Source organism: Drosophila sulfurigaster, chromosome 3 (assembly GCF_023558435.1).
Source record: "Drosophila sulfurigaster albostrigata strain 15112-1811.04 chromosome 3, ASM2355843v2, whole genome shotgun sequence".
Taxonomy (NCBI): Eukaryota; Metazoa; Arthropoda; class Insecta; order Diptera; family Drosophilidae; genus Drosophila; species Drosophila sulfurigaster.
In genome coordinates, this window is record NC_084883.1 from 36,292,533 (window position 1) to 36,317,575 (window position 25,043).

General features: G+C 41.1%; 8 protein-coding genes across 11 annotated transcripts; 5 read left to right on the forward strand and 3 right to left on the reverse strand.

Annotated features, from left to right (window-relative positions):
* Positions 1 to 640: 640 nt before the first annotated feature.
* Positions 641 to 4,909, reverse strand: LOC133841843 (rho GDP-dissociation inhibitor 1). Its single transcript, XM_062274616.1, has 5 exons — positions 4,729 to 4,909; positions 2,570 to 2,763; positions 2,391 to 2,500; positions 2,205 to 2,319; positions 641 to 1,600 (listed from the first exon to the last, which is right to left on the reverse strand). The coding sequence occupies exons 2-5, from the start codon at positions 2,751 to 2,753 to the stop codon at positions 1,404 to 1,406; spliced, it is 606 nt and encodes a 201-aa protein (XP_062130600.1). The 5' UTR covers positions 2,754 to 2,763; positions 4,729 to 4,909; the 3' UTR covers positions 641 to 1,403.
* Positions 4,910 to 5,139: 230 nt separating this feature from the next.
* LOC133841839 (metaxin-2) lies at positions 5,140 to 6,614 on the forward strand. 3 transcript variants are annotated; one of them, XM_062274610.1, is made up of 3 exons: positions 5,140 to 5,541; positions 5,599 to 6,308; positions 6,496 to 6,614. In XM_062274610.1, the coding sequence occupies exons 1-3, from the start codon at positions 5,455 to 5,457 to the stop codon at positions 6,500 to 6,502; spliced, it is 804 nt and encodes a 267-aa protein (XP_062130594.1). In that variant the 5' UTR covers positions 5,140 to 5,454; the 3' UTR covers positions 6,503 to 6,614. The 3 variants fall into 3 exon arrangements, with proteins under 3 accessions (XP_062130594.1, XP_062130595.1, XP_062130592.1); XM_062274611.1 differs by having other exon boundaries at positions 5,144 to 5,376; positions 5,470 to 5,541; positions 5,599 to 6,614; XM_062274608.1 differs by having other exon boundaries at positions 5,147 to 5,541; positions 5,599 to 6,614.
* Positions 6,615 to 6,755: 141 nt separating this feature from the next.
* Positions 6,756 to 12,135, reverse strand: LOC133841808 (polycomb protein Su(z)12). The gene is given in 7 exon segments (XM_062274559.1): positions 6,756 to 7,629; positions 8,607 to 8,997; positions 8,999 to 9,446; positions 9,576 to 10,449; positions 10,776 to 11,283; positions 11,341 to 11,387; positions 11,458 to 12,135. Coding segments are annotated over 7 exon segments (2,757 nt in total). The 5' UTR covers positions 11,696 to 12,135; the 3' UTR covers positions 6,756 to 7,378.
* Positions 12,136 to 12,468: 333 nt separating this feature from the next.
* Positions 12,469 to 13,494, forward strand: LOC133841845 (probable prefoldin subunit 6). Of its 2 annotated transcripts, none has more exons than XM_062274619.1 (4): positions 12,469 to 12,622; positions 12,785 to 12,918; positions 12,982 to 13,207; positions 13,276 to 13,494. In XM_062274619.1, the coding sequence occupies exons 2-4, from the start codon at positions 12,846 to 12,848 to the stop codon at positions 13,352 to 13,354; spliced, it is 378 nt and encodes a 125-aa protein (XP_062130603.1). In that variant the 5' UTR covers positions 12,469 to 12,622; positions 12,785 to 12,845; the 3' UTR covers positions 13,355 to 13,494. The 2 variants fall into 2 exon arrangements, with proteins under 2 accessions (XP_062130603.1, XP_062130604.1); XM_062274620.1 differs by having other exon boundaries at positions 12,512 to 12,617.
* A 179-nt stretch (positions 13,495 to 13,673) lies between these two features.
* LOC133841817 (Golgi reassembly-stacking protein 2) lies at positions 13,674 to 15,745 on the forward strand. The gene is made up of 2 exons (XM_062274574.1): positions 13,674 to 13,866; positions 14,033 to 15,745. The coding sequence occupies exons 1-2, from the start codon at positions 13,821 to 13,823 to the stop codon at positions 15,496 to 15,498; spliced, it is 1,512 nt and encodes a 503-aa protein (XP_062130558.1). The 5' UTR covers positions 13,674 to 13,820; the 3' UTR covers positions 15,499 to 15,745.
* Positions 15,746 to 16,540: 795 nt separating this feature from the next.
* On the forward strand, positions 16,541 to 18,121 carry LOC133841819 (ryncolin-2-like). The gene is made up of 3 exons (XM_062274577.1): positions 16,541 to 16,662; positions 16,731 to 17,857; positions 17,928 to 18,121. Exons 1-3 carry the CDS (start codon positions 16,591 to 16,593, stop codon positions 18,040 to 18,042), a joined length of 1,314 nt encoding a protein of 437 aa, XP_062130561.1. The 5' UTR covers positions 16,541 to 16,590; the 3' UTR covers positions 18,043 to 18,121.
* Positions 18,122 to 18,292: 171 nt separating this feature from the next.
* LOC133841809 (pre-mRNA-splicing factor ATP-dependent RNA helicase DHX16) lies at positions 18,293 to 21,363 on the forward strand. Its single transcript, XM_062274560.1, has 4 exons — positions 18,293 to 18,743; positions 18,801 to 18,937; positions 19,045 to 20,611; positions 20,670 to 21,363. Exons 1-4 carry the CDS (start codon positions 18,394 to 18,396, stop codon positions 21,295 to 21,297), a joined length of 2,682 nt encoding a protein of 893 aa, XP_062130544.1. The 5' UTR covers positions 18,293 to 18,393; the 3' UTR covers positions 21,298 to 21,363.
* A 296-nt stretch (positions 21,364 to 21,659) lies between these two features.
* On the reverse strand, positions 21,660 to 24,789 carry LOC133841806 (26S proteasome non-ATPase regulatory subunit 2). Its single transcript, XM_062274557.1, has 2 exons — positions 22,717 to 24,789; positions 21,660 to 22,655 (listed from the first exon to the last, which is right to left on the reverse strand). Exons 1-2 carry the CDS (start codon positions 24,646 to 24,648, stop codon positions 21,813 to 21,815), a joined length of 2,775 nt encoding a protein of 924 aa, XP_062130541.1. The 5' UTR covers positions 24,649 to 24,789; the 3' UTR covers positions 21,660 to 21,812.
* Positions 24,790 to 25,043: the final 254 nt, after the last annotated feature.

Sequence of the window (25,043 nt, forward strand, 5' to 3'; positions counted from 1 at the left end):
GTTCTCGGAAACATTGCGCCCCGAGGCGGAGAACAGCATTTGATTGTTGATGTTCCATTACACGATTTTCGCTTTGTGTATTTCATACAATTTCCGGGGGCATCCTCGACATTTTCGACTGCCCACCTTATTTATTCATGCAATTTTGCGTGGATTTAAAGCAATAATTTAGCTTGTTCTTTTTGGGTGTGCATTGCAAAGTGTTTTCTCACCTGGCAACATGTTGATAACGAGCGCAACAATCGTAAACAAGGCTAAACACTTGTTCTGTTGTTCGTTCACGCACGGGGGGAACTCACATGGCGTATGCGCAACTTTTCAGTTTTTGCTACTGATAACAAGAGTTGATTACAGCGGAAGTTTAGCACAATTAGTCATAGCTAAAAATAACATTATCATTATCAAACTCATGCTTCAGAGCTTATCAAACGTTTAGCAGAAATAATTACATTGATAACAAGTTATAATTATTTTCGTTAATGCAAACAAGAAGTTATCATAAATGTTTCAGTTGAGCAACACAAAATTGCACATAGAAAGCTTATGTTAGTTCTATTTAAATACATTTTTTATTCTCATTGCTTTTCAGTTGCGTTTTCTTCATTCGCTTAAATTGTACACAAATTACACAGACAGATAGTTAGAATACGAGTACAGAGTGTAGCATTTTATTTATTTTGTAAGTTTTACATTAATCATTAATCATTAGATCAAAATGCTCTCAACAATTACACTTGCAATACATTCATTATTATTATAAAGATGTGTCTGCAATGAATACATCTTTGGACATTGGTATTAAATTTTAAATTGAATTCTTACATACAAATACAAATCAAAAATGGGGGACATTAATTATGTTAAATACAAGGCAAAATGCACAAAACTTTCTTAAAGTTTATTTTGTTTATCATTAAATCAGTTTCGCAAATTTATGTTATACATATCCAATGGCATATCAAAGTGACTGAGTGTAGCGGTACAACTGAATGGCTAACTGATAGATCGATTGATTGACTGACTGACTGACTGATTACGACTGACTTGACTGATGACGACTGTTTGACTTATGTTTACATATATGTATAGAAATATAGTCGAAAATTGCTTTTCATCAACACACACTCAAGTTAATATAGTATCAAAAATACTTTTCGTGGTCTCATTTACAAATTTGTTAAAATACAAAAATATTTTGATTAATACCGTTAACAAAAATACTTGACAAATTTTCGGGAATTTTGGGTAACATTTACAAAGAATTCTTGCAAAAGTAATTTACATAAATTTTGGTACAACAATGTTGTGTGTGTTTCCTTGCGGATGTGGAGGTTGTTTTTTGTGTGTTTGCGTGTGTGTGTGAGTCTGAGTGTTTCAAGATGTACATGTGTGTGTGCGGTGTCTTATGCCCAGTCCTTCTTGATCTCAAAGGTCCAATCCCACTTCAAGTGTATGTGCTTATCATCATCCGTGAACACAGACGAGACAGAGTAAGTGCCACGCGAGACCATGCCCGAGGGCGCCTCTTCAGCTGGCGTCAAATAGAATTGGATTTCCTTCTTGGGCGGATAGGAGCCAACCATATGCGTCATCTTGTCCACTGCGATAAATGAATATAATTCGGATAAGTGTCTATGACAATGTAACAGATATTAATGGAATAAAGCAAAGGGCTTACCCACAACTTAAAGCAATAGAAATGAAATTATCCATAAATTGTAAGGCATTAAACATATAGAAAAATATATTTAGTGTCGCATTACATTATTACTGTAAATACTGCAAATGCAAAGAGCACTATGTAAATCGCACTAACTAAGTAGCACAACAGAGATGTGCCATCGCACCAGGTGCTTGCCGTTTCTGCCAAAGTCTACAAACTCTATGAACTGACTGTGACAACGATGTAATAGCTACTGAAATGCCATAATACAAACCCATTCGCCTACTTCTACTCGAAAGCCGTACAAGTGCTGAGCTAACTAGGCTTACAAGAAACTGACCAAGCGAGTATCTCAATATCATTGACAACATGTAAATTAATATTGTTAAGAGATATCGTAAAGAGTTCTGAATATAAAAAATACTTAATTATGTATAATACACGAGTTATTGGTATATAACATCTATCCAAAATCTACACCTTCTATACTTAATAGTTCCTCTCTAATAGTAGTCGGCGAGAAAGTGAATGATTTGCTTACCAGGCACACCCATGCGATAGGTCTTCTGCACATACTTGAGGCCATGAACGATTTCGCGTTGCACAATAAAATCAATGCGCACCTTGTATTGAACACCTTCCTTGATCACAAAGAGCTGCGGCAGAATAGATATATTAATTAATTGCAATTATGCAACCAAGATTGCGAAAAGTAAGTAACACTAACCTGCTTTTTGAGCTGACTAATATCGCCACTTAAATCCAATTCCATATCATCACGTCCCTCCACGACTAGCGCCAGTTTTTTCACAATCACCTTACGGGTATCATTAGGATCTGAATGAGAAATTCATAAAATAGAATTTTAAAAATGTTTTTAACATCTTATTTTCTATTTACACTTACCGACAACAATCTTCTCGGCCTGTGCGGCACCAAGTAGTGCCTCCTTATATCTTCGCAGGCTCTCATCCTCCTGATCGGCAGCCATTATCTCTTCGATGGTCTTCTCCGGTGGTGCTTGGTAGTTGGAATCGTGCACATCCTCATCATGATGTGGTTCAGCGTGTTTCGTCTCTGTTTCAGCCATGGCACTTCAACTGAGCGATAAATATGAAAATGTATTCAATTTTTCATTGTAAATATAAATATATGTTCATGATTGCTTTCTATATGCGGGCATATATATTTATAAACCATTTAAAGTGGTTTTTATTTATATTTATGCTTTCAATGTAATGTTAATCACCACAAAATTAATTTCCTTGTAATAACTGACTGACTCAGTGTTCCCCAAATATCTAGCTACAGATGGATCAACTTAAAGGTCAAAATTCACTTTAAAATACTGCTGAAGTTGTTAAAGAAAAGAAGTTCTCTAGTAAACATAGAAATATTTTTATGAGTATGGTTAACTTTGTTGAGTATTATGAAAGTCGAAGTGCGGGTCTTGTATTATGTTGGACATTATTGATTATATACCCATTATTAACGCCTAAATGAACGATACTTGACTAAGCTTCATAGGAGTATAGAGCGAGAGAGAGGTAGAAAAAGTGAGCTGGACAAAATATTGATGCAGCTGGGTTCACATACTATAGAAGCTTGTATGTATGTGAAGCACAACCAAATACGAACACACAGCTACAGATAAGGCATAACTGTGTGCCTGTATGTGTGTGTATATTCATGCTCCCATACATACAAACATGCAGAGCGATAGAGCGTAAGATGGTGCCTAGGGTGGGTTGAGGGGGGAGTCGATGGGGTGACGGGTTAGACGGCCGGCATTGAATAATATTGACCAGAATGGGTTGAGCACCAACACAACCACACATCTCACACACACACTTGGCAGGGTTTTGTTCATTACAGTTTTTTTTTTTCATTATCTGAGATTGTTATTGGTTTTGCTTTTCATTATCTAAATACACGTCGCTGGCTTTATGCCCATTCCCAATGTGTGCAAAGCGATAATTTCGTTCCATTTTCATTTCCATTACAATTTGTATTCCAGTCTTTACTTAAAATGGTTTCCTCTTAACTAACTGCATAACATTGTAATTTAAATATAGTTGTTGTGACTTATTATTGATGCTGTTCCTGTTTATTTGTTATTATTATTGCTATTGTTATTGTGACGCATGGTCGACGACAAAACGAGATAATAAAAATGTATTTTTATACAGTTTTGTATATTTTCGCTTGAGCTTTTCATTATATTTATTACTCAACAGAGAAAAAAACAAAAGCATCGCTGAAATACGATTTCTGGGAACTCACTTTTGCTTTTCTTTGGATTTTTGGATTTTCGAATTTTTGTGTTTTCTTTTTTTTTTTTGGCAACACAAATTCCACTTCTGCTATTGTATTTGAATTCAATTACAAAACGAAAATTAATTAAGTGTGAATGCAAAATGAACAGGCAACCGCAATAAGCACACATATACTCAGAAGATATACATATGTCTGTGTGTCGTACATTTAGAAACAATCCCAATCATCAAAAGAAACATATTGAAATGTTAAATCCAGTCCAGCAAGAGTGAAAGAGATAAACTGAGCGAAGAGTATAACAGAAGAGGCCACAACACAAAAAAACAACAACGTATACGACCCCCCGCCAAAGAGTGATGAATTTTTTACGGGTGTGGGAGGGCAGCAATTGTTCAAGGAAATGTACGCGTCGATGACGCTGCTTAGACAGGCTGCCAGCCTGCCTGCTTGATAAAGAAATGCACGGCACGCAACGCTACTAGAGGCCAGCAGCAGAGTCAGCGGCAGAGACCCAGACGCATGAATCACACACACCAACACATACAATCACACAGACGCTGGGGCCGGCATTAATAGCGCTCTCCGCTTCTGTTTGCCAGCAAATATTTTCGGGAGTGGCGCAGTTTTTGCTTGCGGATAGATAAGCAAATTATTTAAATATTTCGCATAATATTAGCTATTGTAGTATATTTTTTAGGTGATTTGCAATAAAGGAGTCGACACACACATTCACACATATACAATTGTACTCATACTTTTACACATTCTGAAAGTGGACGCGTACTTACCTTTGTTTAAAGAAATATTCTTTGTATATGTATAATACTCCTAAATATCAGTTGTCGCACAATATCTCAATTATTATAGTTAATATCAAAAATGTATATTATCTTTAAGATAAACAAGCAAAAAACAAGGAAAAACGCGCAGCGAAAGGTGCAATAGAATCGTATCCAGCGTGGCCGCAGGTTGAATTTCGAAATATACCGTTTTGCTACTACAAAATATATACTGCGAAATACTAAAAAAAATTGCTAGGCATTTCCGAGCTGCTCAAATGAAGTACCCGAGTGGTTCATGAAAAATTGTATGTATTATTATCTTGAAAAAAACCAAAACAATAGACACTCGGCTAGAATACAAAAATGTCTCTTCAAAGAATTTAATACACAATATTTTGTTTTAATGAGAAGAACATTACAAAATAGTCTGCACCGATATTTGAAAGGGAAGATTAAAATACCACAAAATATGAGAATGTCTTGTGATCAGAAACTAATCAAAACAGAAACACATAATTCAATTTTACAAGTCAGGCTAATGCCTAAATATATTATATGGCCAATTACACAGAATACAAACATTACAAAATTTTATTTTTATGAGCAGTTGGTTCCATTAGCAGCAGAGTGGCAGTTATTTGTGAACGATTTGCGGTAGGTTGGCATTCCTTGGTTGATCAGCTGTTTATTACTTCATCGCTGAATAAAGCATTTTTGTGAAACATATTTCAAATGCAAACTTCCCAGTACCTGAATCAAATGCATACTGCAGACAAACTATCCGAGGAACCATGGCCAGAGGACGCCACACTTTATCAGGTAAATAAGTGCCCACAATTAATGTGTTCGTTGTTAACCATTATTATTTTGACATAGCCATTCGAGGCAGAACAAATTCTGTTGCCGGAGAACGCCAGTTGCCTGGCTGTTAAAGCTTATCTGAAGATGTGCAATTTACCATTTGGTATTCGATCCTGTGCTAATGCTGAGCATATGTCACCCGGTGGACGCATGACCAAATTGCCATTTATTCGAGCCGGCGCCTTTATTTTTGCCGAATTTGAACCGATTGTTAACTTTGTGGAGCAAAAGGATATGGCAATTGGTAGCTTTTTAGATGAGGACGCGAAGTCAGATATGCGCACATATGTTTCACTTGTGGAGAACATCTTTACAATGGCCGAATTGTACATAAGCTTCAAGAACGAACGTGTGTACAAAGAGGTAACTGCGCCACGCAATGGAATCGTCTTTCCCTGGCCATTGAGCATGATGCAGAACTACAGCAAACGTAACAATGCGTTGCGTCTGCTTAAAGTTTATCAGTGGAACGATTTGGATATCGATGATGTCATCGAAAAGGTATCAAAATGCTGTGAGACGCTGGAATACAAACTGAGGGAATCACCCGATACTCCTTTCTTCTATGGTGAAATGCCCTGCGAATTGGATGCAATTGCATTTGGACATTTGTTCAGCATACTGACCACAAGGTTGCCCAACATGGCGCTGGCACAAACTGTGCAAAAGTTTAAGCATTTGGTGTCATTTTGCCGTTTCATTGATGAAAAATACTTTCAGACGAGGTGCCTGCAAGATTAGTTATCAAATGCTTCTGCTCCTTGTTATAGTTTTTTGTACATACATAAATTTGGCACGTGAATCACTAAAAATGATCGCATTTCACATTATCTGCATTTTAATTTCTTTAGCTTCAGCCATAAAAACATGAAGAGATCCATTTAAAATAATATTTTAAAACTTTTCTTGCAGCAAATAATTCAATGGGAGCAACTAACACATTTCGAACGCTACAAAGTTGAATTTTAAAGAATTATGTTATGTTATGAATAAATACTAATACTGTTAAGTAAATAAAGACTTTTAATTTAGTCATAAAGTTGTTATTAATCCTTAACTCTCTCGAAATATTATGATTCAGATCGAAGATGGTCTGTATAATTACTATTTATTCGTTATCCGAATATGTCACCACCCACTAATTTAAACAAATTGAGTGCATTGTAAAAATATATATGCAAAATTTTATTCAGCAGTTCCTAAAATTGATTTGTTGTGGTTTTTCTTTAATACCTAGGCAAATTCTTGCTTTCTCAATTTTCGAAATATATGTATCGATATATTATAGTGCTAATTACAATTTGATGTTCACATACAGAATTTCCTCAATCGCACGGAGTGATTTATTACAAAATGTTGAATAATTTGTTTGCCAAAAGCAATGCAATATTTAAGTAACTGGCATTTATATGATACGTGATAATTATGTAAAGTTAATCATTAAAATTAATATTAATGCAATCGTATTATTATAATTTTTGTTGTTATGGTGTGTTCTTTAGAGAAATGGGTTTTGTGGAAATCTTAGTAGATACTTCGAAGACTTTACAAATGTCCAACATAAAAATAAAGTAAAGTGCATAAGATAAACTCAACATAATAATTAATAATAAAAATTTATATAAAATTGCTAGACAATATTTTTTTTGTCTAAACCTGATATCGATAAAGGTGACAAAACCAAACTGTAAAATCTAACGAAACGTACGTCATCCTTTTTCTGATCCTTCTTGTTTTTCGTCCGTCGTAGTATTCTTTGTTCTCAGCAGCAGCAACGACAGCAGCGCCGCTTGCGTCAGCGCCTCTCGTACTTTGTAACAGGCACAGACAGGCGCGTGCGCAGCCCATGTGCAGCGCTGCCGGCGGCACTGCTGTTCGATCTGCTGCGCTGCAAGGAGGCGCGTCGCTTGTTGTTGCTATTTGCTGGCAGTGTATGGTTATTGCTTTTGTTACGCGTCGTCGTCGTCGAACCGCTGCTCGCTGCTGATCCCACATTGCTGGCGCTGCCATCGCTGTAGCGCTGCCGTTTGCTGATCATAGCAGTGTCTATGGATGTGCATGTGTGTGTGAAAGAAAGTGTAAAAGAGTTGGTGAAATGAATGTGCATTAAAATTTCTAGGTTCAATTATCATTAATTGGGGCAGCTGAACTCCCTGTAACTTCATCATCATCATCATCCCCTTCAACATCAAGATCATCATCTCGAACATCGTTAACACCATTCTCATTGTGATTTTGATTGTCACTGGCAGCAGCAACAACAACTGGCAAATCCACAGTGGCCATAGCCATTGCTTCCAGCTGCTCCACATCAGCCATTTCTGTTTCTGTTTCTGTGTTAGCCAAAGAAGGACAACAGTACAACAGTAGAGTACAAATGCAAATCCGAAACAAACGAAAGAGAGAGAAAAAATACACACATTGGGGCATTTTGCCATCATCATAATAATTTTGATAAATAAGAATTTGGAATAAAATTTGACGATTATTTTTTTCATCACTTGTGAATCGATTATTCTTGGTTATATCAATGAGAACCGCTTTTGTGGATATGACGATGGCGATGGCGCAGAGTGATCTCGAAAATATGAGTGCAGAATTCAAATGCAAATGGAAATGAAATAAATGAGGTCTTAAAATATATTAAATATAGATCAAAGCTATATTAATTAATGAAAATAATCACAAATAATAAAAAAAAGAATATAATATTTGTATGAAATAATCAGAATTACTTTAGGTAATTGTAAATAAACTATATTGAAAATTAATTTATGAAATGATCGAGAATTATGTGGAAAATGTATTTCAATACATCAAAGCTAGAAAATTAAGTCGCTGACCAAATTAAATTAAGAGTGGGTTAGGGAACTATCTATAACTCGAACCTATTACCAATGATCTTTTTTGAGATGAATGACAACACATTTGATGCTATGGTTCAGATGACGGAGAAGAAATGTTTTGATGCAGTCGATGCAAGCATGATAAATGATTGCAATTGAATTTAGCCCCTTACTTACCTTTCGGACTGAGCTTCCGCTTGGACAGTGAGCTTGTGGCAGTTCTGCTTTCGGGTGCACTGAGTCGTCCACCGTTGGCAGAACGTTTCTGGCCCTGTTCGGAACGTCGCTCGCGTGTGCTGGCCAAATTGCTAACTGGCTGATCGGTGGCGCTCTTCTTGGCCACATTCTTGCTGCTGTTGCCAGCACTGTTCGCATCCTGGCCATCTAGTGAGGTGGCAGTGGCCGCAGCATTGGCCCGCTTCAGATTAGCCGGCATGCGTTTAGGCGGTTGCATGGCATTGGCTGCGTTGCCGCTGCCGCTGCCCGATGAGGTAGTTGCTGCATCATTGCTGCAGCTGGTTGCTGGTTTCTGCGGTGACTTCAGATGCTTCAGATCGTCCTGCTTTTTTGTGCATACCCACGTCCAGCCAGAACTTGAGCTGTGCCTCACGCTGTCGCTGCATCAGCTCCTGGCCGGCAGCGTATTTGCTGAGTAGTCCTTGCAGCTTTTGCACCGTCTTGTACACTGTGTCGGCTGCAATCAATCCGTAGTCGAAGAGGGAGCACATGTGTAGTATGAAGTTGCGATAGAGATTCTTGCGCACAATCTCGACACCTTTGGCATCCAGAAACATTTCGCAGGCCAACGGCAGCTGGCAGTCGCCGACGAATCCGTGGCGCATCACATGCAAATTCCACAACTTCATTAGCTCCTTTTCGCCCTCGTTGACGTCGGAGAATTCGTCGATCATTTGTATGGTCTTTTGGCGCAGCCAAAGCGGATCGCTCTCCCCTTCCGAGTCAATGTCCAGCTCCTTGGGATGCACTGGCAGGCAAGTTTCCGTGTGGTGATACAATCTGCAAGCAACGAAAATTGTAAATGCATGTCTTAGATAAATACAGGCTATGGCTTGTGTCTTAACTCCGTTTAAAGTTTAATTTTAGTAAAAGTTAATTAGAATTCTTCCTATTTTTCACCTGGCTCACCTGTTGTGTCCTGTTATATAAGAACGTTGATTACTGATGTCATCCTCATCCAGCTCGAGGAATTCATCTAGGCAGGTCTTCTGTCGCCTTGGCCGACAAACCATTAGGCTGGTGACCGAGGTGCGTCTCACCGGACCGCAAGTGCGGGCAAACGATGAGCCCGACGGTCCAGCCAGATCATATGGCGAACCGGCATACGAGCCATCATAGGCGTCATTGATGGTGACATCGATGCGTGCACCGCTGCCCGCTGGCTGGTACGTAAAGTTGAAGCGCGCATGGCAGAGTTTCAGATGCTTGAGCAGCGCATACAAACGCAGGCAGTCCAAGCCGCACCAGGGACAGTTGAGTTCCTGTGTGTACTCGGTTTGTTGGCGCGTATTGTTACTGTACATAAAGTTATAGACGATTTGTATGTGCTCCGGCGTTGCCTTGCAAATGCTGCTGATATTGTTGCTGCCATTCTTCAAGCCACTGTTACAATGATTGTTGTTATTGTTATTATTGTTGTTAAGATTGTTGTTGTTATTGATGTGACTGAGTTCGCCATCCACATCAAGATGCTGTACATAACGCTGTAACTCGGGCGCTGCAATAATGTCGGGCAATTGCTCATTGGAGAGTGTCAAATGGAATTTGAGCATGGGACTCTGCTGATAGACATCGTAGGTCAGCGAAAGTGGAATGTAGCTGTCGGGCATGGTCTCCCAGGTGCATTTCTTTGGTGAGAACGATTTGATGCTCGACGAATTCAATGGCTGCAGCATGGCCTCGTATTCGCCCTCGGTGATGAAACCACTTGACTTCTCATACAATATCAACTCGGATCCATAGAGCTTTTCGCTGGAGCGCGAGCGCTTGTTTGGAGGCGTGGCTGCAAAACAAAACAAAAAATTTTGTTAAAATACGAGGACCAAAGAAAAATTCCAAAACTGTCTCGAAGACTTTTGTCAGATTTTAAACGCAATAAGCTTCACCATCAGAATTATTATGGGGCAGCTTAGTAGGTTCTTCTATACTTAATATTTAATACTTAGAATACTTTATGCAAATAAAGTAGTAAATGCTTGAGTAAATTGAAGCTAATTAAACAATTTTTTCTAGAAAAAGTCTTTGTCTTAAAAGCGAACTCTGACTAGCAATCGAAATTGTCTGCTTTGAATATGCATTTGATCTTTTTTTGACTGGTAGCCTGCTCACCTGCATTCTCATCGTTGCATGATTGTGGCTGCATCTTGATGCGGAAGAGTAGCTTGTAGAGCGTGTGTTGCTCGCCCATCGGTCGCATCGTCTGCAACGGTATGCTGATGGTCGAATGCTCACCAATGCCCTCCTTGGGATTGTAGACAATTTGACAGCTTTTGCTCAACAACTCTTGAAAATCGAGTGTGCTATCCTTGCGCTTGCTGCGCGTTATCTTATATAAGGTGGTCTCCACACACACTGATTCACCGGCTTGACATAGCAACTCCTGTTCCGGCTCCTGATCGAGATCCTGGCGTGGACGCAATAGCAGATCGGTGTCGCTTTCCGGTTTGAGTTTCTCGTGCAGCGAATCGTAAATGACGTGCAGGTAGTTTTGGGTTACAGCCTCAGACTTTTGGGTGATGGTGTCCAGTATGGTGTCGATTTTGAAATTGGCGCGTTTCTTGTTGTTGCGCGACATGCGCTCTTTCATATAGCTGAGTGTGCGATTCAGAAAGATGGGCTAAGAAGAACAGAATATATAACAATATGCACTTTGAATGGGGAAAATGTAACTCACATTTGTCTCGTGGCGATTGCGAAGATAGCGATAGATCTGTGTGGGCTCTAGATGGGAATTTATAGTATTCATATTAATGAATTTAATTTGCATTTGCTTCGCACTTCAGTCACTCACTTTCAAAGGCCTGTAGAAAGAGTTCCTGCTCTTGTTGGTGTCCATTAAGTTTTGGATGCGTTTCCTGGGTTACTGCAGCAGCAGTTGCTGTTCCCGATGTTGTTGTGGCTGTTGGCGCTGCCAACGCTTCGTGTGTGGCAGTTGTATCTGCTGCACTTGCCGCCAATCCATTGATGGCCACAGCAGCAGCATCTCCACTGTTGTTGTTTTCCTTTTCACGTTTTTTTGTTGGTGCCATTGTGCAGCAGGTGGGGGATGGAGTTGTAGAGGTGGGGGAGGGCAGTTACACCTCAAACGCGCCGCTTGCTTACACACACACACAACTCGCACTTACACACACGCTCACGCAAACGCACACTACTTCACCCGTCTGGCTCGTAGCGTTGCTGCAATTTCAGCATATGAACTACAAACGTTGCATTTATTTGTTGTTAACACATTTTTCACATTTGCACCGGTGCATAAACGAATGATGTTTTGTTTGTTTTTTTCTTCGTAATTTTGCTGCGTGTTTTTGCCGTTTTTCTTTTCGGCGCGAAACCTTTTGCTTTGTTGCAGCGTTACTGATGTTATTATGGGCGTCACAGCACGGGACGACTGCATGACATGTGCTGCTGCCACTTATAATTCCTCATTCTCCTAATCAATGATGACTTTATAACAATTAAATCGCTACTATCCTATTTATAAAAATAAAACCATTTATTATTAAACAAATGATTGTCAGCAATTTCAATTTTTTTTTTAGTTGTCCTTTCAAAGTCGTACAGTGTAGTTCAGCCATCCGCGTAATTACACACCCTCAATCAGTTATTCAACACTGTAGTACCAAAATTGTATACAATTTCAAAATGGTCACACTGCTTAATATAAATGAATTGCTTGGTTGCTTTATTAATGTCAACTTAATTACGACAACCTAGCTTATGCTCTACTATTTACTTAATTATTTATATTTTAATTCACTCTGCACATACATTTTATAAATATTGCAAAATTTGGTGCCAGCTGTTGCTGTTAACTGTTGTATACGGCAACTCTATGCATTAACAGAAAAGCGTGCAATGTTGTAGCAGCTGTTAACAGTTTCAGTTCCACTGCAAAATAGGAATTATTCAGTGCATTTTTTAAGTTTACAAATAAAATAATTTGTAAATCAAGTAAGGTAAATCCACTAATAAGGAGATTAATAACTGATGTATAGTTTTATAATCGCAAAATACATTAGATCTGCTGCCTATTTAACACCTTGCCCATTTACACACACATTCACACACACTAACGAAATGAAAATCCATTTAATTTTATTTTACAAAATATTTTGCAGGCCGGCAACTGTTTCTAAAACTTGGAAAATTCTAAATACATTTGCATAGAAAACAAACAAAATGGACAAAAACAGCGCGGCTTTGTACAAAAAAATGCAAGGTGAAGTTGAGTCATATCAAACCCTGCAGAAATGTAAGCACAAAATGAAACAACAAATTATGGATACAAAATATGAACAACTTTTTTCATTTGCAGCTTGTGTTAAAGTAGTGAAGCAACGTGCTCTTCTGGAGAGTCAGTTGAATGAAAACAAGTGTGTTATGGATGAATTAAATTTACTTGGTCCTGATAACAAAGTGTACAAATTGTTTGGCCCTGTTTTGGTGAAACAAGAACTGGAAGACTCCCGTCAAAATGTGGGCAAGCGTATTGAATACATCTCCAAGGAGCTGAAAAGTTCCACTGATACGTTGGAGAACATGTAAGTTGTCTTCTTGGCAAGTGTATTATTTTAAAATATTTATTTTCATCAATTTTTGTGTACTGCAGGGAAAAGGATATGCTGAAACATCGCGAAGCTGTGGCCAAGTATCAACAACAATGGCAAGTTGCAGCAGCCATGAAGTAAATAGTTGGAGAGCAATAAATTCTTATTTATTAATCTTTGTGATTGTTTGGAAGGCATTAACGACATTAAAACACAAACCCATTACATTAAATTCAATGAAATACACGTAAAGAAAACTTAAAACCAATGAGTAATATAAATTCGTCTATTTTTGAATCCTGTCTTAATAATTGTCGAGGTGTGACCACTAGCACTAAAATATACATTTTAACAGATGTTATATACCATAATATACAACTGCCACCTGGTTACACTGCCATAGAGATTGCACAAAAACTTGTGAATCGATAGTGCTATCGTTTGTTAATGCATCTCTAGTGCGAGGGAGACAAACTGAGACCGAGAGCACTGAAATTTGTGCCACGAAGAACGGAATTCTCTTTTGGTGCCGCAATAGAATCAAACAATATTTTGTTGGCTGTGGCGTTGTCAGCAAATTTAAAATAATTAGCTATAAAAAAAAACAATGGGCTCAGGTCACAGCGTTCACGTACCCGGTGGTGGCACCGAAGGTAAGCAAGCAACGGAAGTAAATACAACCACGTAAACGATTTGTGCAGTTGTCTATGATGAGAGCCAATCATATGCACACACGCATACAAATACACACACATATACGTAAACAGACTGACGTCGAGGCAAAAGTAAATACAATAATTTCTACAATTATCAATTTAGGCTACCACGTACTCAAGGTGCAAGACAATTCGCCTGGCCAGAAGGCCGGACTGGAGGCGTTCTTTGACTTTATCGTAGCCATCGCCGGCACCCGGCTCGACCAGGACAACGATATGCTGAAGGAGCTGCTGCGCCAGAATGTCGATAAACCGGTTCGTGTCACCGTCTATTCAAGCAAGACACAAACCATACGTGAACTCACACTGACGCCCTGCAACAATTGGGGCGGTCAAGGACTGCTGGGCGTCAGCATACGCTTCTGTTCGTTTGAGGGCGCCAACGAGAATGTGTGGCACATCCTCGAGGTACACCCCAACTCGCCGGCAGAGCTGGCTGGGTTGCGTGCCTACAGCGATTATGTGATTGGTGCCGATGCCATACGCCATGAGAACGATGATCTCTTTACGCTCATCGAGACGCACGAACAGCAACCGCTGAAGATGTATGTCTACAATCTGGACGATGATGCGTGTCGTGAGGTCACCATCAAACCAAACACTGCCTGGGGTGGCGAAGGTGCTCTGGGATGTGGTATTGGCTTTGGCTACTTGCATCGCATTCCCATTCAACCAGTGCCGGCGACAGCAACGCCAGCGGTTGCCACGCCAGCAACTGCAGCAGTGGCGCCTCCCCAGGCAGTGCCTTTGGTGGCTGCAACGGCGGCTACAAGCGCAGCCGTTGTGGCACCAACATTGCCTTATATACCACCGCTGGCCAACACTTTCGGGGCGGACGTGCGACCACCAACCATTGAACCACCAGCGCAGAGCATATTCAAGACCTATTTCAATCCCGATGACGCAACAACAGATGCCTTAAGCTCAGCACTCGAAACGCAAGCCGCCATTACAGACACACCGCCCACGGAAGCAGTAGAAACACCAGCGTTGCCACCACAGCCAGTGCAACCGCCACAGCCTGCAGCTCCAGTTCAGCCTGTGTTGCCCCCTGTAGCAGTTCCACAACCTGTGCTGCCTCCTGCCGCTGCACAGCCACCTGTGCTGCCTCCTCAAGCTGTGGCCCCACCAGCAAACATCTACATACCCGGCGTCTTTGATCCGAATGCAACAACCCAGCAACAACAACAACAACAGCAGCAGCAACTCCATCAAGCGGCTCTAGGCGGCATTCCCGCTGCCCAATTACCGTTTCCACAGGCAACAACGGCCACGCTACCGCCACCCGCAGTGCCGATGTTCTCCATGGCCTCGCTGCCCCAACAGCAGCAGCAACAGATCTACATGTCGGCACCAGCCACCTTATCGTATCCGGCTGCAGGTGCCGCTGCCCAAACGGTGCCTTCCTATCCCCAAGTGCAGCCATCGATGGGCGGTCTATTCCCCACGCAGCCAACGCCAATGCCACCCCAAATGGCGCATGTCTTTGCACCACCGCCACAGCAACAGCAGCCGCCAGCGACATCGATTAGTGGCGAACAGACTTCAACTGGTGGAGTGAGCAACTAAAGGACAACTTAGACAGCGATTATAAAAAATACCGGACGAACTCTTTACAAATTGTGTCGTTAAGTTTGACATCTGATTGTTTTATATTTTATGAATTTCTTATTCTTATAGCGAATTAACGAAACGTAAATGAAAAATCACGAGTGAATGCTGTCGAGTTATACATTTCATAATAAATACAATTACATACACACACATATTCACGAAAAAAAATATTTAAATAAATGCTACATTTAAAATACATCAATTTTGTGCATCTACTAAACATATGAATTTCTGCATTTGTCTAAATTTTCTATTTTCTATGTATAACACTGAACCAAAAATCTAAAAGAATATCAAATTTTTCATTATTTATGCTATGTAGAATTTAATATAATTATACAATATGGCAAGGGCAATCGGTAATATTTTTATTTTGTATTTTATTTTCGTTTCATCTCTGTATACAAAAAAAAAAGCACACGATTAAACTGTTTTAATATTATGTAATTCCACTGAAAATGTCTATTAATTATATAAAATTCTGTTAAGAAATATTTAGGTTTATTATTTTCTTTAGCATACATTGTTTACAATAAATATCTCGTTGATTTTAATATCAACCAGAGCTGAAATAAGGTCAATGTCCGATGAATGGGATTGTTGCTTATCAACTTTTTTAGCATTAATTAAAATGTACTTATTTCGGGACTGGTTGTTGAGCTCTTAAAAAGGTTTGAATATAGAAAAAAATATATCTTCATAGATTATAATTTAATTATCAAATTATTATCGCTTGTTAAAATCATGAATTTCCTAACTAAATAGGTTCGTATATTTAATACTCTATGCAGGTTTCAATTTTAGCTATAAATGTATACATTTTTACATTTTTTAAAATATTTTTTTGAAGATATTTCAGGAGGAGAAGTGAAATTATTAGATTATAAAGGGAGTTGGCTTTAAATTTCATTACAGCCTAAAGTAGAGTATCCGACTTGTTTATATAATAGTTTCTTTATCTTTAGTTCCAGCTACAGTCTGTAATAAGTGAATTAACATTTACCCAGCAAAAGCTAAAATGAACAATCAAATCTACTTTCAAGTGAAATGCTGGCAACGAACGTGGTCCTAATCTTCGGCATTGCGTTTCTCTCATTGGGAACTGCGGATGAAAAAGTGGTAATTAAACAACGATTACAATGTGCATCAAGCTTATGGGATTGAGCTTAATAATCAAAATCTTATAGGGCTCGGAAAGTTTGGAGGATGAATTGGAACACTGCCAGACAAAAGGTTTGGAACTGAACAAAAAACTAATTGAATTTAAATTTCAAATAATTGAATTGCAAGGCAAATTGGCATTAATCAAAGAGTTGCAAAATACAATTGAACTAAAAGAAAGGCAATTGAAAAGTAGCGAAGAAGCACTTAAATTTTGCCACAAAATTGCGGAGACTTCAAAGAAAGAATGCCAACACTTCGATCCCACGAAAAAAATCAAAATCATTCCCACCAATGACACCAATGGCACCAATGACCCCAATGATACCAATAACCCCAATGGCACCGATGACCCCAATAACACCAATAACCCCAATGACACCAATAACCCCAATATCCCCAATGATACCAATAACCCCAATGACACCAATAGCAAAAAGGATGAGGAAGTTGATAAATCAACGAACAGCAAAAAGGATGAGGAAGTTGATAAATCAACGAATAGCAAAACGGATGAGGAAGTTGATAAATCAACGAATAGCAAAAAGGATGAGGAAGTTGATAAATCAACGAATAGCAAAAAGGATGAGGAAGTTGATAAATCAACGAATAGCAAAAAGGATGAGGAAGTTGAGATATCAACGAATTGCGATTCCCTTGGTTTTACTTCAGGCTTGCATACCCTTAAATATGTAGGTGCCGAACCATTCTCCGTTTACTGCGATGGGGATACGGCTGGATCTGGTTGGATTTTAATTCAACAACGCATCGATGGTGCTGTGGACTTTTATAAAAATTGGGATGAATATCGAGACGGATTCGGCGATGTAACCGGAGAACATTTTATTGGACTGCAAAAATTGTATATGATGACCAACTATAAGCCGCATGAATTATATATCCAGCTAAAGGACTTTAATGATGAAATCTTTTATGCGCATTACGAGAATTTTCAAATTGGCAATGAGATGGAGATGTACAAACTCAAGAAATTGGGTAAAATGACAGGCAATGTTGCCAATAAACTTGTCGACCATTTGGGTCACAAGTTTTCCACATATGACATGGATAATGACAATTCCACTAATGATAATATAGCAGTCCGATATCATGGTGGCTGGTGGTTCTTTGAAAGTATAACACGTTATGGATGGTAAATTTAAATAAAGCAGCCTAACAACTTTACTTTTATTATTGACACATTTTTCTGCTTCTCATTTTAGTAATTTGAATGGAAGATATTTGTCATCTCCAAGTACTACAGATCCACATCGACTGCACTGGCAATGGAAGAGCTATAAAGGCGTCAAAATGCTTATTCACCCAATAAGGAATTGACATTTTTTGTTTTTTTTTTAATTGAATATAAAACAATTATATATGCTTCCTGGCTTACATTCAATGAGACAGACGATAATATTTGCATTTAAATTTATTTCTAATTATCTACATTTTAGAGATTAGATATAAAAGACAATCCATATGTTGGCCATTTGAAATGGCGTTTATTTTGCTAAACACATTAATCGGAGAACCGATAATTTTCGATAACAGTAGCTGGTATGCAGCTCTCTGTTGTTAACATGCCAATCGATTCACAACAGCTGATAAACAAACCTAGCTGCAATTTGTAAACCCGGCAAGTGTTTATTACTATTTGCTTGTCTTAAACGAAAGTAATTGCAAAATATGTCCAGCAAAAATCGCAAACGCACGGCAAGTAGCAGCAGCAGTGCTGAGGAACCCGACAGCGAGGAAGAGTCGCGCTTAAAGGATCTTCGAGAGCGTGATGAATTCGCCAATCGCCTCAAACAACGCGATGAGGATCGAACGCGTAAAGTGGTCGAAGCCACCGGTGGCCGCAAGGCCATTGAAGAGGCTACCAAACGTTTAAAACTGGAGCACGAGGATCGCGACAAAATTGTGCCACATCTGCGCGTGCAATCGCGTCGTCAGTACTTGGAGAAGCGCAAGGATGACAAGGTGGCCGAACTGGAAGCGGACATTTTGGACGACGAGTATCTCTTCAATGATGATGTGTAAGTGATGAGTATTGTCTTTTGCGCTGCTTTATTTCAATCTGTTCTTACCGAAAGGTTAACTGAACGTGAACGACAGGATCGTCGCTATAAAAAGCAACTGCTTAATATAGCCAAGGAGCATGAGAAGGCGCGAGAACTGGAGCGCGTGCAGCGCTATCACATGCCGCAGGATCTCAAGAAGGGCGAACGTTGTAAGTATTATAACTGGCAAATAAAGTATAGCATAATCTAAGCAACAGTTTAAAGGCTATAATCATTATTCTTGAGCAAACCCCTACTCATCACTTGTATTTGACAGCGGAGTACGTGGAGGTGGATGAGTTTGAGCAGCAACCCAACTCGGAGCAAAAGAAATGGGAGGCCGAGCAATTGGCATCAGCACGCTTTCAGTTTGGAGCCAAGGATGCCAAAGCTGAGGAGGAGTACGAACTGCTGCTGGATGATCAAATTGATTTCATTCAAGCTCTGACACTCGACGGCAGTCGCGAAAAAGCATCCAAGGAGCCTGAGCTCACCGAAACGGAACGCAAACGCATGACACTCGATGAGACGCGCAGATCGTTGCCTGTATATCCTTTTAAGGACGACTTGATTGCAGCTGTTAAGGAGCATCAAGTGCTGATTATTGAGGGCGAAACGGGCTCAGGTAAGACAACACAGGTGCCTCAATATCTGGTCGAGGCTGGCTTCACCAAGGACAAAAAGATGATTGGCTGCACGCAGCCTCGTCGTGTGGCTGCCATGTCGGTGGCGGCGCGCGTCGCCGAGGAAATGGGCGTCAAGCTGGGCAATGAGGTGGGCTACAGCATACGTTTTGAGGATTGCACCTCGGATCGCACCATACTCAAGTACATGACGGATGGCACGCTGCATCGTGAGTTCCTTTCTGAGCCGGATTTGGGTTCCTACAGTGTCATGATCATCGATGAGGCGCACGAGCGCACACTGCATACGGACATCCTGTTTGGTTTGGTCAAGGATATAGCGAGATTTCGACCGGAGCTTAAACTGCTCATATCGAGTGCCACGTTGGATGCGGAGAAGTTCTCTGCTTTCTTCGATGATGCACCTATTTTTCGCATACCCGGTCGTCGCTATCCGGTGGACATCTTTTATACAAAAGCCCCAGAGGCGGATTATATCGACGCGTGTTGTGTGAGCGTCTTGCAGATTCATGCCACACAACCGCTGGGTGACATTTTGGTATTTCTCACGGGTCAGGACGAGATTGAGACGTGCCAGGAAGTGCTGCAGGATCGTGTCAAGCGTTTGGGTTCCAAGATACGTGAACTCATCGTCATACCTGTGTATGCCAATTTGCCCAGCGACATGCAAGCGAAGATCTTTGAGCCAACGCCACCGAATGCCAGAAAAGTTATCTTGGCCACCAACATTGCCGAGACTTCGCTGACCATCGACAACATCATTTATGTGATTGATCCGGGTTTCGCCAAGCAGAATAACTTCAATTCACGCACCGGCATGGAGTCGTTGATGGTGGTGCCCATCTCAAAGGCATCGGCAAATCAGCGCGCTGGACGTGCTGGAAGAACGGCGCCAGGCAAATGCTTTCGTCTGTACACAGCTTGGGCATACAAGCATGAGCTCGAGGAGAATACAGTGCCCGAGATTTGTCGCATCAATCTGGGCAACGCGGTGTTGATGCTCAAGGCATTAGGCATCAATGATCTAATACACTTCGACTTTCTCGATCCGCCGCCGCACGAAACATTGGTGTTGGCCTTGGAGCAGTTGTATGCTTTGGGTGCGCTCAATCATCACGGTGAGCTGACCAAGCTGGGACGACGCATGGCCGAGTTCCCTGTGGATCCCATGATGGGCAAAATGCTGCTCGCCAGCGAAAAGTAAGCAAAGTAAATTGATTTTATTGTACGTTTTATAATTGAAACCTTTTTTTTTAAGATATAAATGCTCGGAGGAGATGGTAACCATTGCAGCAATGCTGTCGGTAAACAGCGCTATCTTCTATAGGCCCAAGGATAAGATTATACACGCAGACACTGCACGCAAGAATTTCAATCACATGCATGGCGATCATTTGAGTTTGCTGCAAGTCTACAATCAATGGGCTGAAACAGATTACAGCACACAATGGTGCTATGAGAACTTTATACAGTATCGTTCCATGAAACGTGCCAGAGATGTGAGGGAGCAGCTGGTCGGGTTGATGCAACGTGTGGAGATCGACATGGTCAGCTGTCTGCCAGAGACGATCAATGTGCGCAAAGCATCCACTGCAGGCTACTTTTATCATGTGGCACGTTTGTCCAAAGGCGGCAACTACAAGACCATTAAGCACAATCAGACAGTGATGATTCATCCTAATTCGTCGCTGTTCGAGGAGCTGCCTCGTTGGGTGCTCTACCATGAACTGGTGTTCACCTCCAAAGAGTATATGCGACAAGTAATTGAGATTGAGAGCAAGTGGCTGCTGGAAGTGGCACCACATTACTACAAAGCCAAGGAGCTCGAGGATTCGACCAACAAAAAGATGCCCAAGGGCGCAGGACGCGCCGAGATGACTCAATAAACTAAGAAAAAATCCACTTTTAAATTTTGTAAATGAATTGTTTTAATTGTGAATGTGGGAAGCGTTTGAGCGAATCGAGTAGCAATTTTGTATTTAAAGAGTAAATCAAAAACTCCGCGTAGAATAGTAATGAGTCACTTTTAATTGTAATAAACTGAGAGTATCTAACTGAGATCTCATTAAGCAGCTTACTTGCTTCAGTAATTAGATAAATATAGGAGCTACCTTGAATATATAAAATCAACTGTTCAAAAATTACAAGCTTCTACATATTGGCCAGAAAGTTGAGTTGTGAATGCGATCAGCCAAAGAGAGAACTATCTTAATCGTATTTAATTGATATAAAAGTTATTATACAGGAATTTTAATTCTTTTTATATAATTAGTATTGTGTTTATTTATGTATGACATGAAAAGATTTATTTGTTTTTGGGGGCAGGAAGTTTATGTTTAGGTAGGTTTCTTTAAATGGGCGACATTTCATACATATCATATTTCTTAAACAATAGCAGCGACTACTTGACAAAGTTGGGGTTCTTCTTCAGTATGACGAATCCCTCCATTACAGGCGTCAGCGAAATATACTCATCGGTAGCCAGCTCGGCGCGCTCACCAATGGCCAACAACACGGGCGTGGTGTGTGTCTGGAAGCCAGTGATGGTCTTCGGTTTACCTGCCTGACCCACAACATCAATGGCGATACCCACACGAACGGGGACCTGAAGTTGATTCAGTTCCTCGTCGAAGGTGATGAGCATGCGCGCCTGCATGGCGGGCACCAGTGTGTAGAGCAGATAATGCGAACGATTGAGGATCAGATTCTTGACATCCAGCAGTGACACCAATGTGGCCATTAAACCAGCTACAGCCATGGGATTCATCAACTGGCGATCACTGTGATATGGACTCAGCGACAACGTTCCCTTGCCCAAATGCGTCAAACTCTGTGCGATGCGCACCATAAACAGATTGCTGGGATCCTTTGAATGATACTGTGCCAACTGGCGCAACATAGAGGCGAGACGTGCATTATTGGTGCCAGCTCCAACCAGACCCATGGCAAAGATGGCATTGTGGGCCACCTCAGCGTCGACATCGTGCGAGAACTTGCTCAGCGTATCCAGTATGTTGAGCTTGGGATTGGAGGCAGAAATCAGACCCAAAGCCAAGGGAACAGCACGACGAATGGCCGGTTCACAGTAGCGCAACAGATTGCCAAAGGAACGGTATGCCATCTCGGCGCCAATGTCCTCGCCCATGGCAATCAATGCAATGCCCAGCACAGCAATCGATTGTGTGGCCGACAAATCCTTTTCGCGCTCCTTTTCCTTTTCTTTCTCCTTCTCCTTGTCTTTCTCCTACAATCGAAAATTTGCCATTATTCGAATTCAATAAGAAAGTTAATATTAAGCGACTTACCTTCTCCTTGCTCTTGTCCTTCTTGCCTTTCTCCTTCTCCTCATCAGCGTTCGATGTCTCGTAGTGATCAGAGCAAATATGCAACAGCTGCTGAATCTTGAGCACATTGCCAGTGCCCGCATAGGCGCAAATATCCACCATGGTGGTGGCCATGCTGCGGTGCGGCTCTTCCAGTACCTCCAGGGTCATCATAACGGCTTCGGTCGACTTCTGACGTCCCAAATACAACAAACCCAGACCCAACCAAAGGAAACGCGTATAAGTGTCCTTCATGTCCGTCTTGGTCAATCCCATGATGGTCTGCAGCAAGATCTCGGTAATCTCGGCATTGCACGAACCCACGCTAATCAAACCGAGCGAGAGCGCTGTGATGCCCAAGATCTCCACACTGGGCGATGTTTTGCCATTGTTGGCAAAGATGGTTTTCAGCGTATCGATGACAATGGCACGATTGGATCCAGCATAAGCAATGCCCAGGCCCAAAATAGCGCCAATTCGCATGCAGCTATTCGGATTATCAATGTAATCGGAGAGCAGAGCATGCGCCGGATCCACCTCATTGCGAATTCCACAATTGACGATGCCACAAGCCAACAAAGCACCTGACTTGATGTTGTCATCGGTGGAGTATAGATACTTGTCAATCATGGTTAGACCGCCATCCACATCCCACAAGAGAATTAGACCCAATGAAGCTGTGGCCGACAACATGCCATGTTCCTTATTCTTGTACAGCCATTTGTTGCCATCCTCCGAGAGCAACTTGTCCACACCAAAGCCCGCATTGACAAAGCCATTTACAAAACTGGCAGCCAAATTCTGTTTTGCAGAATCCACCTGAATCGAAGCGAAGCGTGAACGGGAGTTATCCAAGTGCGATTTGTAGATATCCTCGGGTGTCTTGGGCTCCATAATGTCCAGCTCACGGGCCAGATTCAGGAAATGCTTATTCAAATTGGCATTCGACATGATCTCCATCAAATCATCATAATCCGATACCGATTCATCCAGCTCAATGCAGACTTGTTGGCGAGCCAACATAAAAGCCAACTGCTTCTGCATGGCCGGCTCCTTGGGCTCCTTAAAGATCTCGCCAATCTTGCCCATGTCATTCAGCATCAGTGCCAAACGCATAGCTTGCGTATGCTGTTGGAACTTGCGGGCCAGCTGCAAAGCAGTCTCCAGTATTATGGTGTTATCCGGTTCGGGGACATAAGGATAGCAGGACTGCAGATAGAGACAGACACGGGGATAGGCCGATTCATCCACATAGTCGGCCAACAAATGCAAATGATCAATCTCGATTAGCAGATCGCAGGCATCGGCCTCAGCATTATGCTCCATATTATAGGGTATAATCTGCTTGACCAGCTCAATAAGCTGGGTGCGAAACTCGCCCGTCGTGTCGTGATAGTGTGCTGATATTTCGCCCGATAGATGGCGCACATACTCGTGTCCCCAATCGCCAATAGTTTGCGTGCGATCACAAAGGAATCGATAGGCAAGACAATCCTTGCCACTGCCCATGGTCATCGAGAGCACCGAAATGATATCAGCGCACAATTGACGTGTCTGCTCATCGGGCATATGCTTGTACACCGTTTTCATGGTCTCGTAGTGGGGGCGCATGAATTTCAGTGGCTTGGGCACCGATGTCATCGATGTTGTCGAGGCACGAATCAATTTCGCCATCATTTCCAGCGCTGGCTTGTACAATTTCTTATCGTTCTCCTGCAGATGCTGCACCAGCAGCTCGAGTTCTTCTTGCAGCTGTTGATCCTCATCGGAAAGCTCGGGTTGCTGATCTTTTTCATCCTTTTTGGATTTACCAGCAGCATCTTTCCCATCTTGGCCCTGTGACGCTTGCTTTGCCTTCGCATCCTTATCGCTAGGGGGCACTTGCTTTTTCTCCAGTTTTGACTCACCAGCCATCTTTTGTGTTTGCGAGTCTCTCTAGTCCTCTTTAGAATGTTTCAAAATATAGAAATTTATGATTTTTAGCAATTCGGCGTTTGCTTTTTTGCTCCGCCTTCTCTTTCGTTCGTCGTTGTGCTCAACAGAATTACAAAGCGTTTTTTGATAGAGCTGAGTTGAAACACCGCTGAGACTATCGATATACCGATGATTTTGCAGTTTCTTTCAACAACGATTTTGAATGTAATTATCGATGTGGTTTGTAATCAAATACATGATTATAAAATATTTTCAATAAAGAATTTATGCTTTTAGATACGTTTTAAATTTGTATAATATTGTTTGAGTGCGGCTGCAAGCTAAACTTTTAAAATATGTGTTTTAAAGTAATTTTTTTTTTTTACCAAATTTTT

What these genes read in the sequence shown, in the direction of transcription:
- LOC133841843 (XM_062274616.1), bottom strand. Translation starts at nt 2,753, where the DNA reads ATGGCTGAAACAGAGACGAAACACGCTGAACCACATCATGATGAGGAT. An exon ending in TTAGTCAGCTCAAAAAGCAG is followed by an intron (nt 2,320 to 2,390) that starts GTTAGTGTTACT and finishes ATTCTGCCGCAG; the next exon opens with CTCTTTGTGATCAAGGAAGG. An exon ending in CTATCGCATGGGTGTGCCTG is followed by an intron (nt 1,601 to 2,204) that starts GTAAGCAAATCA and finishes CATTTATCGCAG; the next exon opens with TGGACAAGATGACGCATATG.
- LOC133841839 (XM_062274608.1), top strand. Translation starts at nt 5,455, where the DNA reads ATGCAAACTTCCCAGTACCTGAATCAAATGCATACTGCAGACAAACTA. An exon ending in AGGACGCCACACTTTATCAG is followed by an intron (nt 5,542 to 5,598) that starts GTAAATAAGTGC and finishes ATTTTGACATAG; the next exon opens with CCATTCGAGGCAGAACAAAT.
- LOC133841845 (XM_062274619.1), top strand. Translation starts at nt 12,846, where the DNA reads ATGGACAAAAACAGCGCGGCTTTGTACAAAAAAATGCAAGGTGAAGTT. An exon ending in ATATCAAACCCTGCAGAAAT is followed by an intron (nt 12,919 to 12,981) that starts GTAAGCACAAAA and finishes TTTCATTTGCAG; the next exon opens with CTTGTGTTAAAGTAGTGAAG. An exon ending in ACTGATACGTTGGAGAACAT is followed by an intron (nt 13,208 to 13,275) that starts GTAAGTTGTCTT and finishes TGTGTACTGCAG; the next exon opens with GGAAAAGGATATGCTGAAAC.
- LOC133841817 (XM_062274574.1), top strand. Translation starts at nt 13,821, where the DNA reads ATGGGCTCAGGTCACAGCGTTCACGTACCCGGTGGTGGCACCGAAG. An exon ending in ACCCGGTGGTGGCACCGAAG is followed by an intron (nt 13,867 to 14,032) that starts GTAAGCAAGCAA and finishes TTATCAATTTAG; the next exon opens with GCTACCACGTACTCAAGGTG.
- LOC133841819 (XM_062274577.1), top strand. Translation starts at nt 16,591, where the DNA reads ATGCTGGCAACGAACGTGGTCCTAATCTTCGGCATTGCGTTTCTCTCA. An exon ending in GAACTGCGGATGAAAAAGTG is followed by an intron (nt 16,663 to 16,730) that starts GTAATTAAACAA and finishes AAAATCTTATAG; the next exon opens with GGCTCGGAAAGTTTGGAGGA. An exon ending in AGTATAACACGTTATGGATG is followed by an intron (nt 17,858 to 17,927) that starts GTAAATTTAAAT and finishes TTCTCATTTTAG; the next exon opens with TAATTTGAATGGAAGATATT.
- LOC133841809 (XM_062274560.1), top strand. Translation starts at nt 18,394, where the DNA reads ATGTCCAGCAAAAATCGCAAACGCACGGCAAGTAGCAGCAGCAGTGCT. An exon ending in TATCTCTTCAATGATGATGT is followed by an intron (nt 18,744 to 18,800) that starts GTAAGTGATGAG and finishes TCTTACCGAAAG; the next exon opens with GTTAACTGAACGTGAACGAC. An exon ending in ATGCTGCTCGCCAGCGAAAA is followed by an intron (nt 20,612 to 20,669) that starts GTAAGCAAAGTA and finishes TTTTTTTTTAAG; the next exon opens with ATATAAATGCTCGGAGGAGA.
- LOC133841806 (XM_062274557.1), bottom strand. Translation starts at nt 24,648, where the DNA reads ATGGCTGGTGAGTCAAAACTGGAGAAAAAGCAAGTGCCCCCTAGCGAT. An exon ending in AGGACAAGAGCAAGGAGAAG is followed by an intron (nt 22,656 to 22,716) that starts GTAAGTCGCTTA and finishes TTTCGATTGTAG; the next exon opens with GAGAAAGACAAGGAGAAGGA.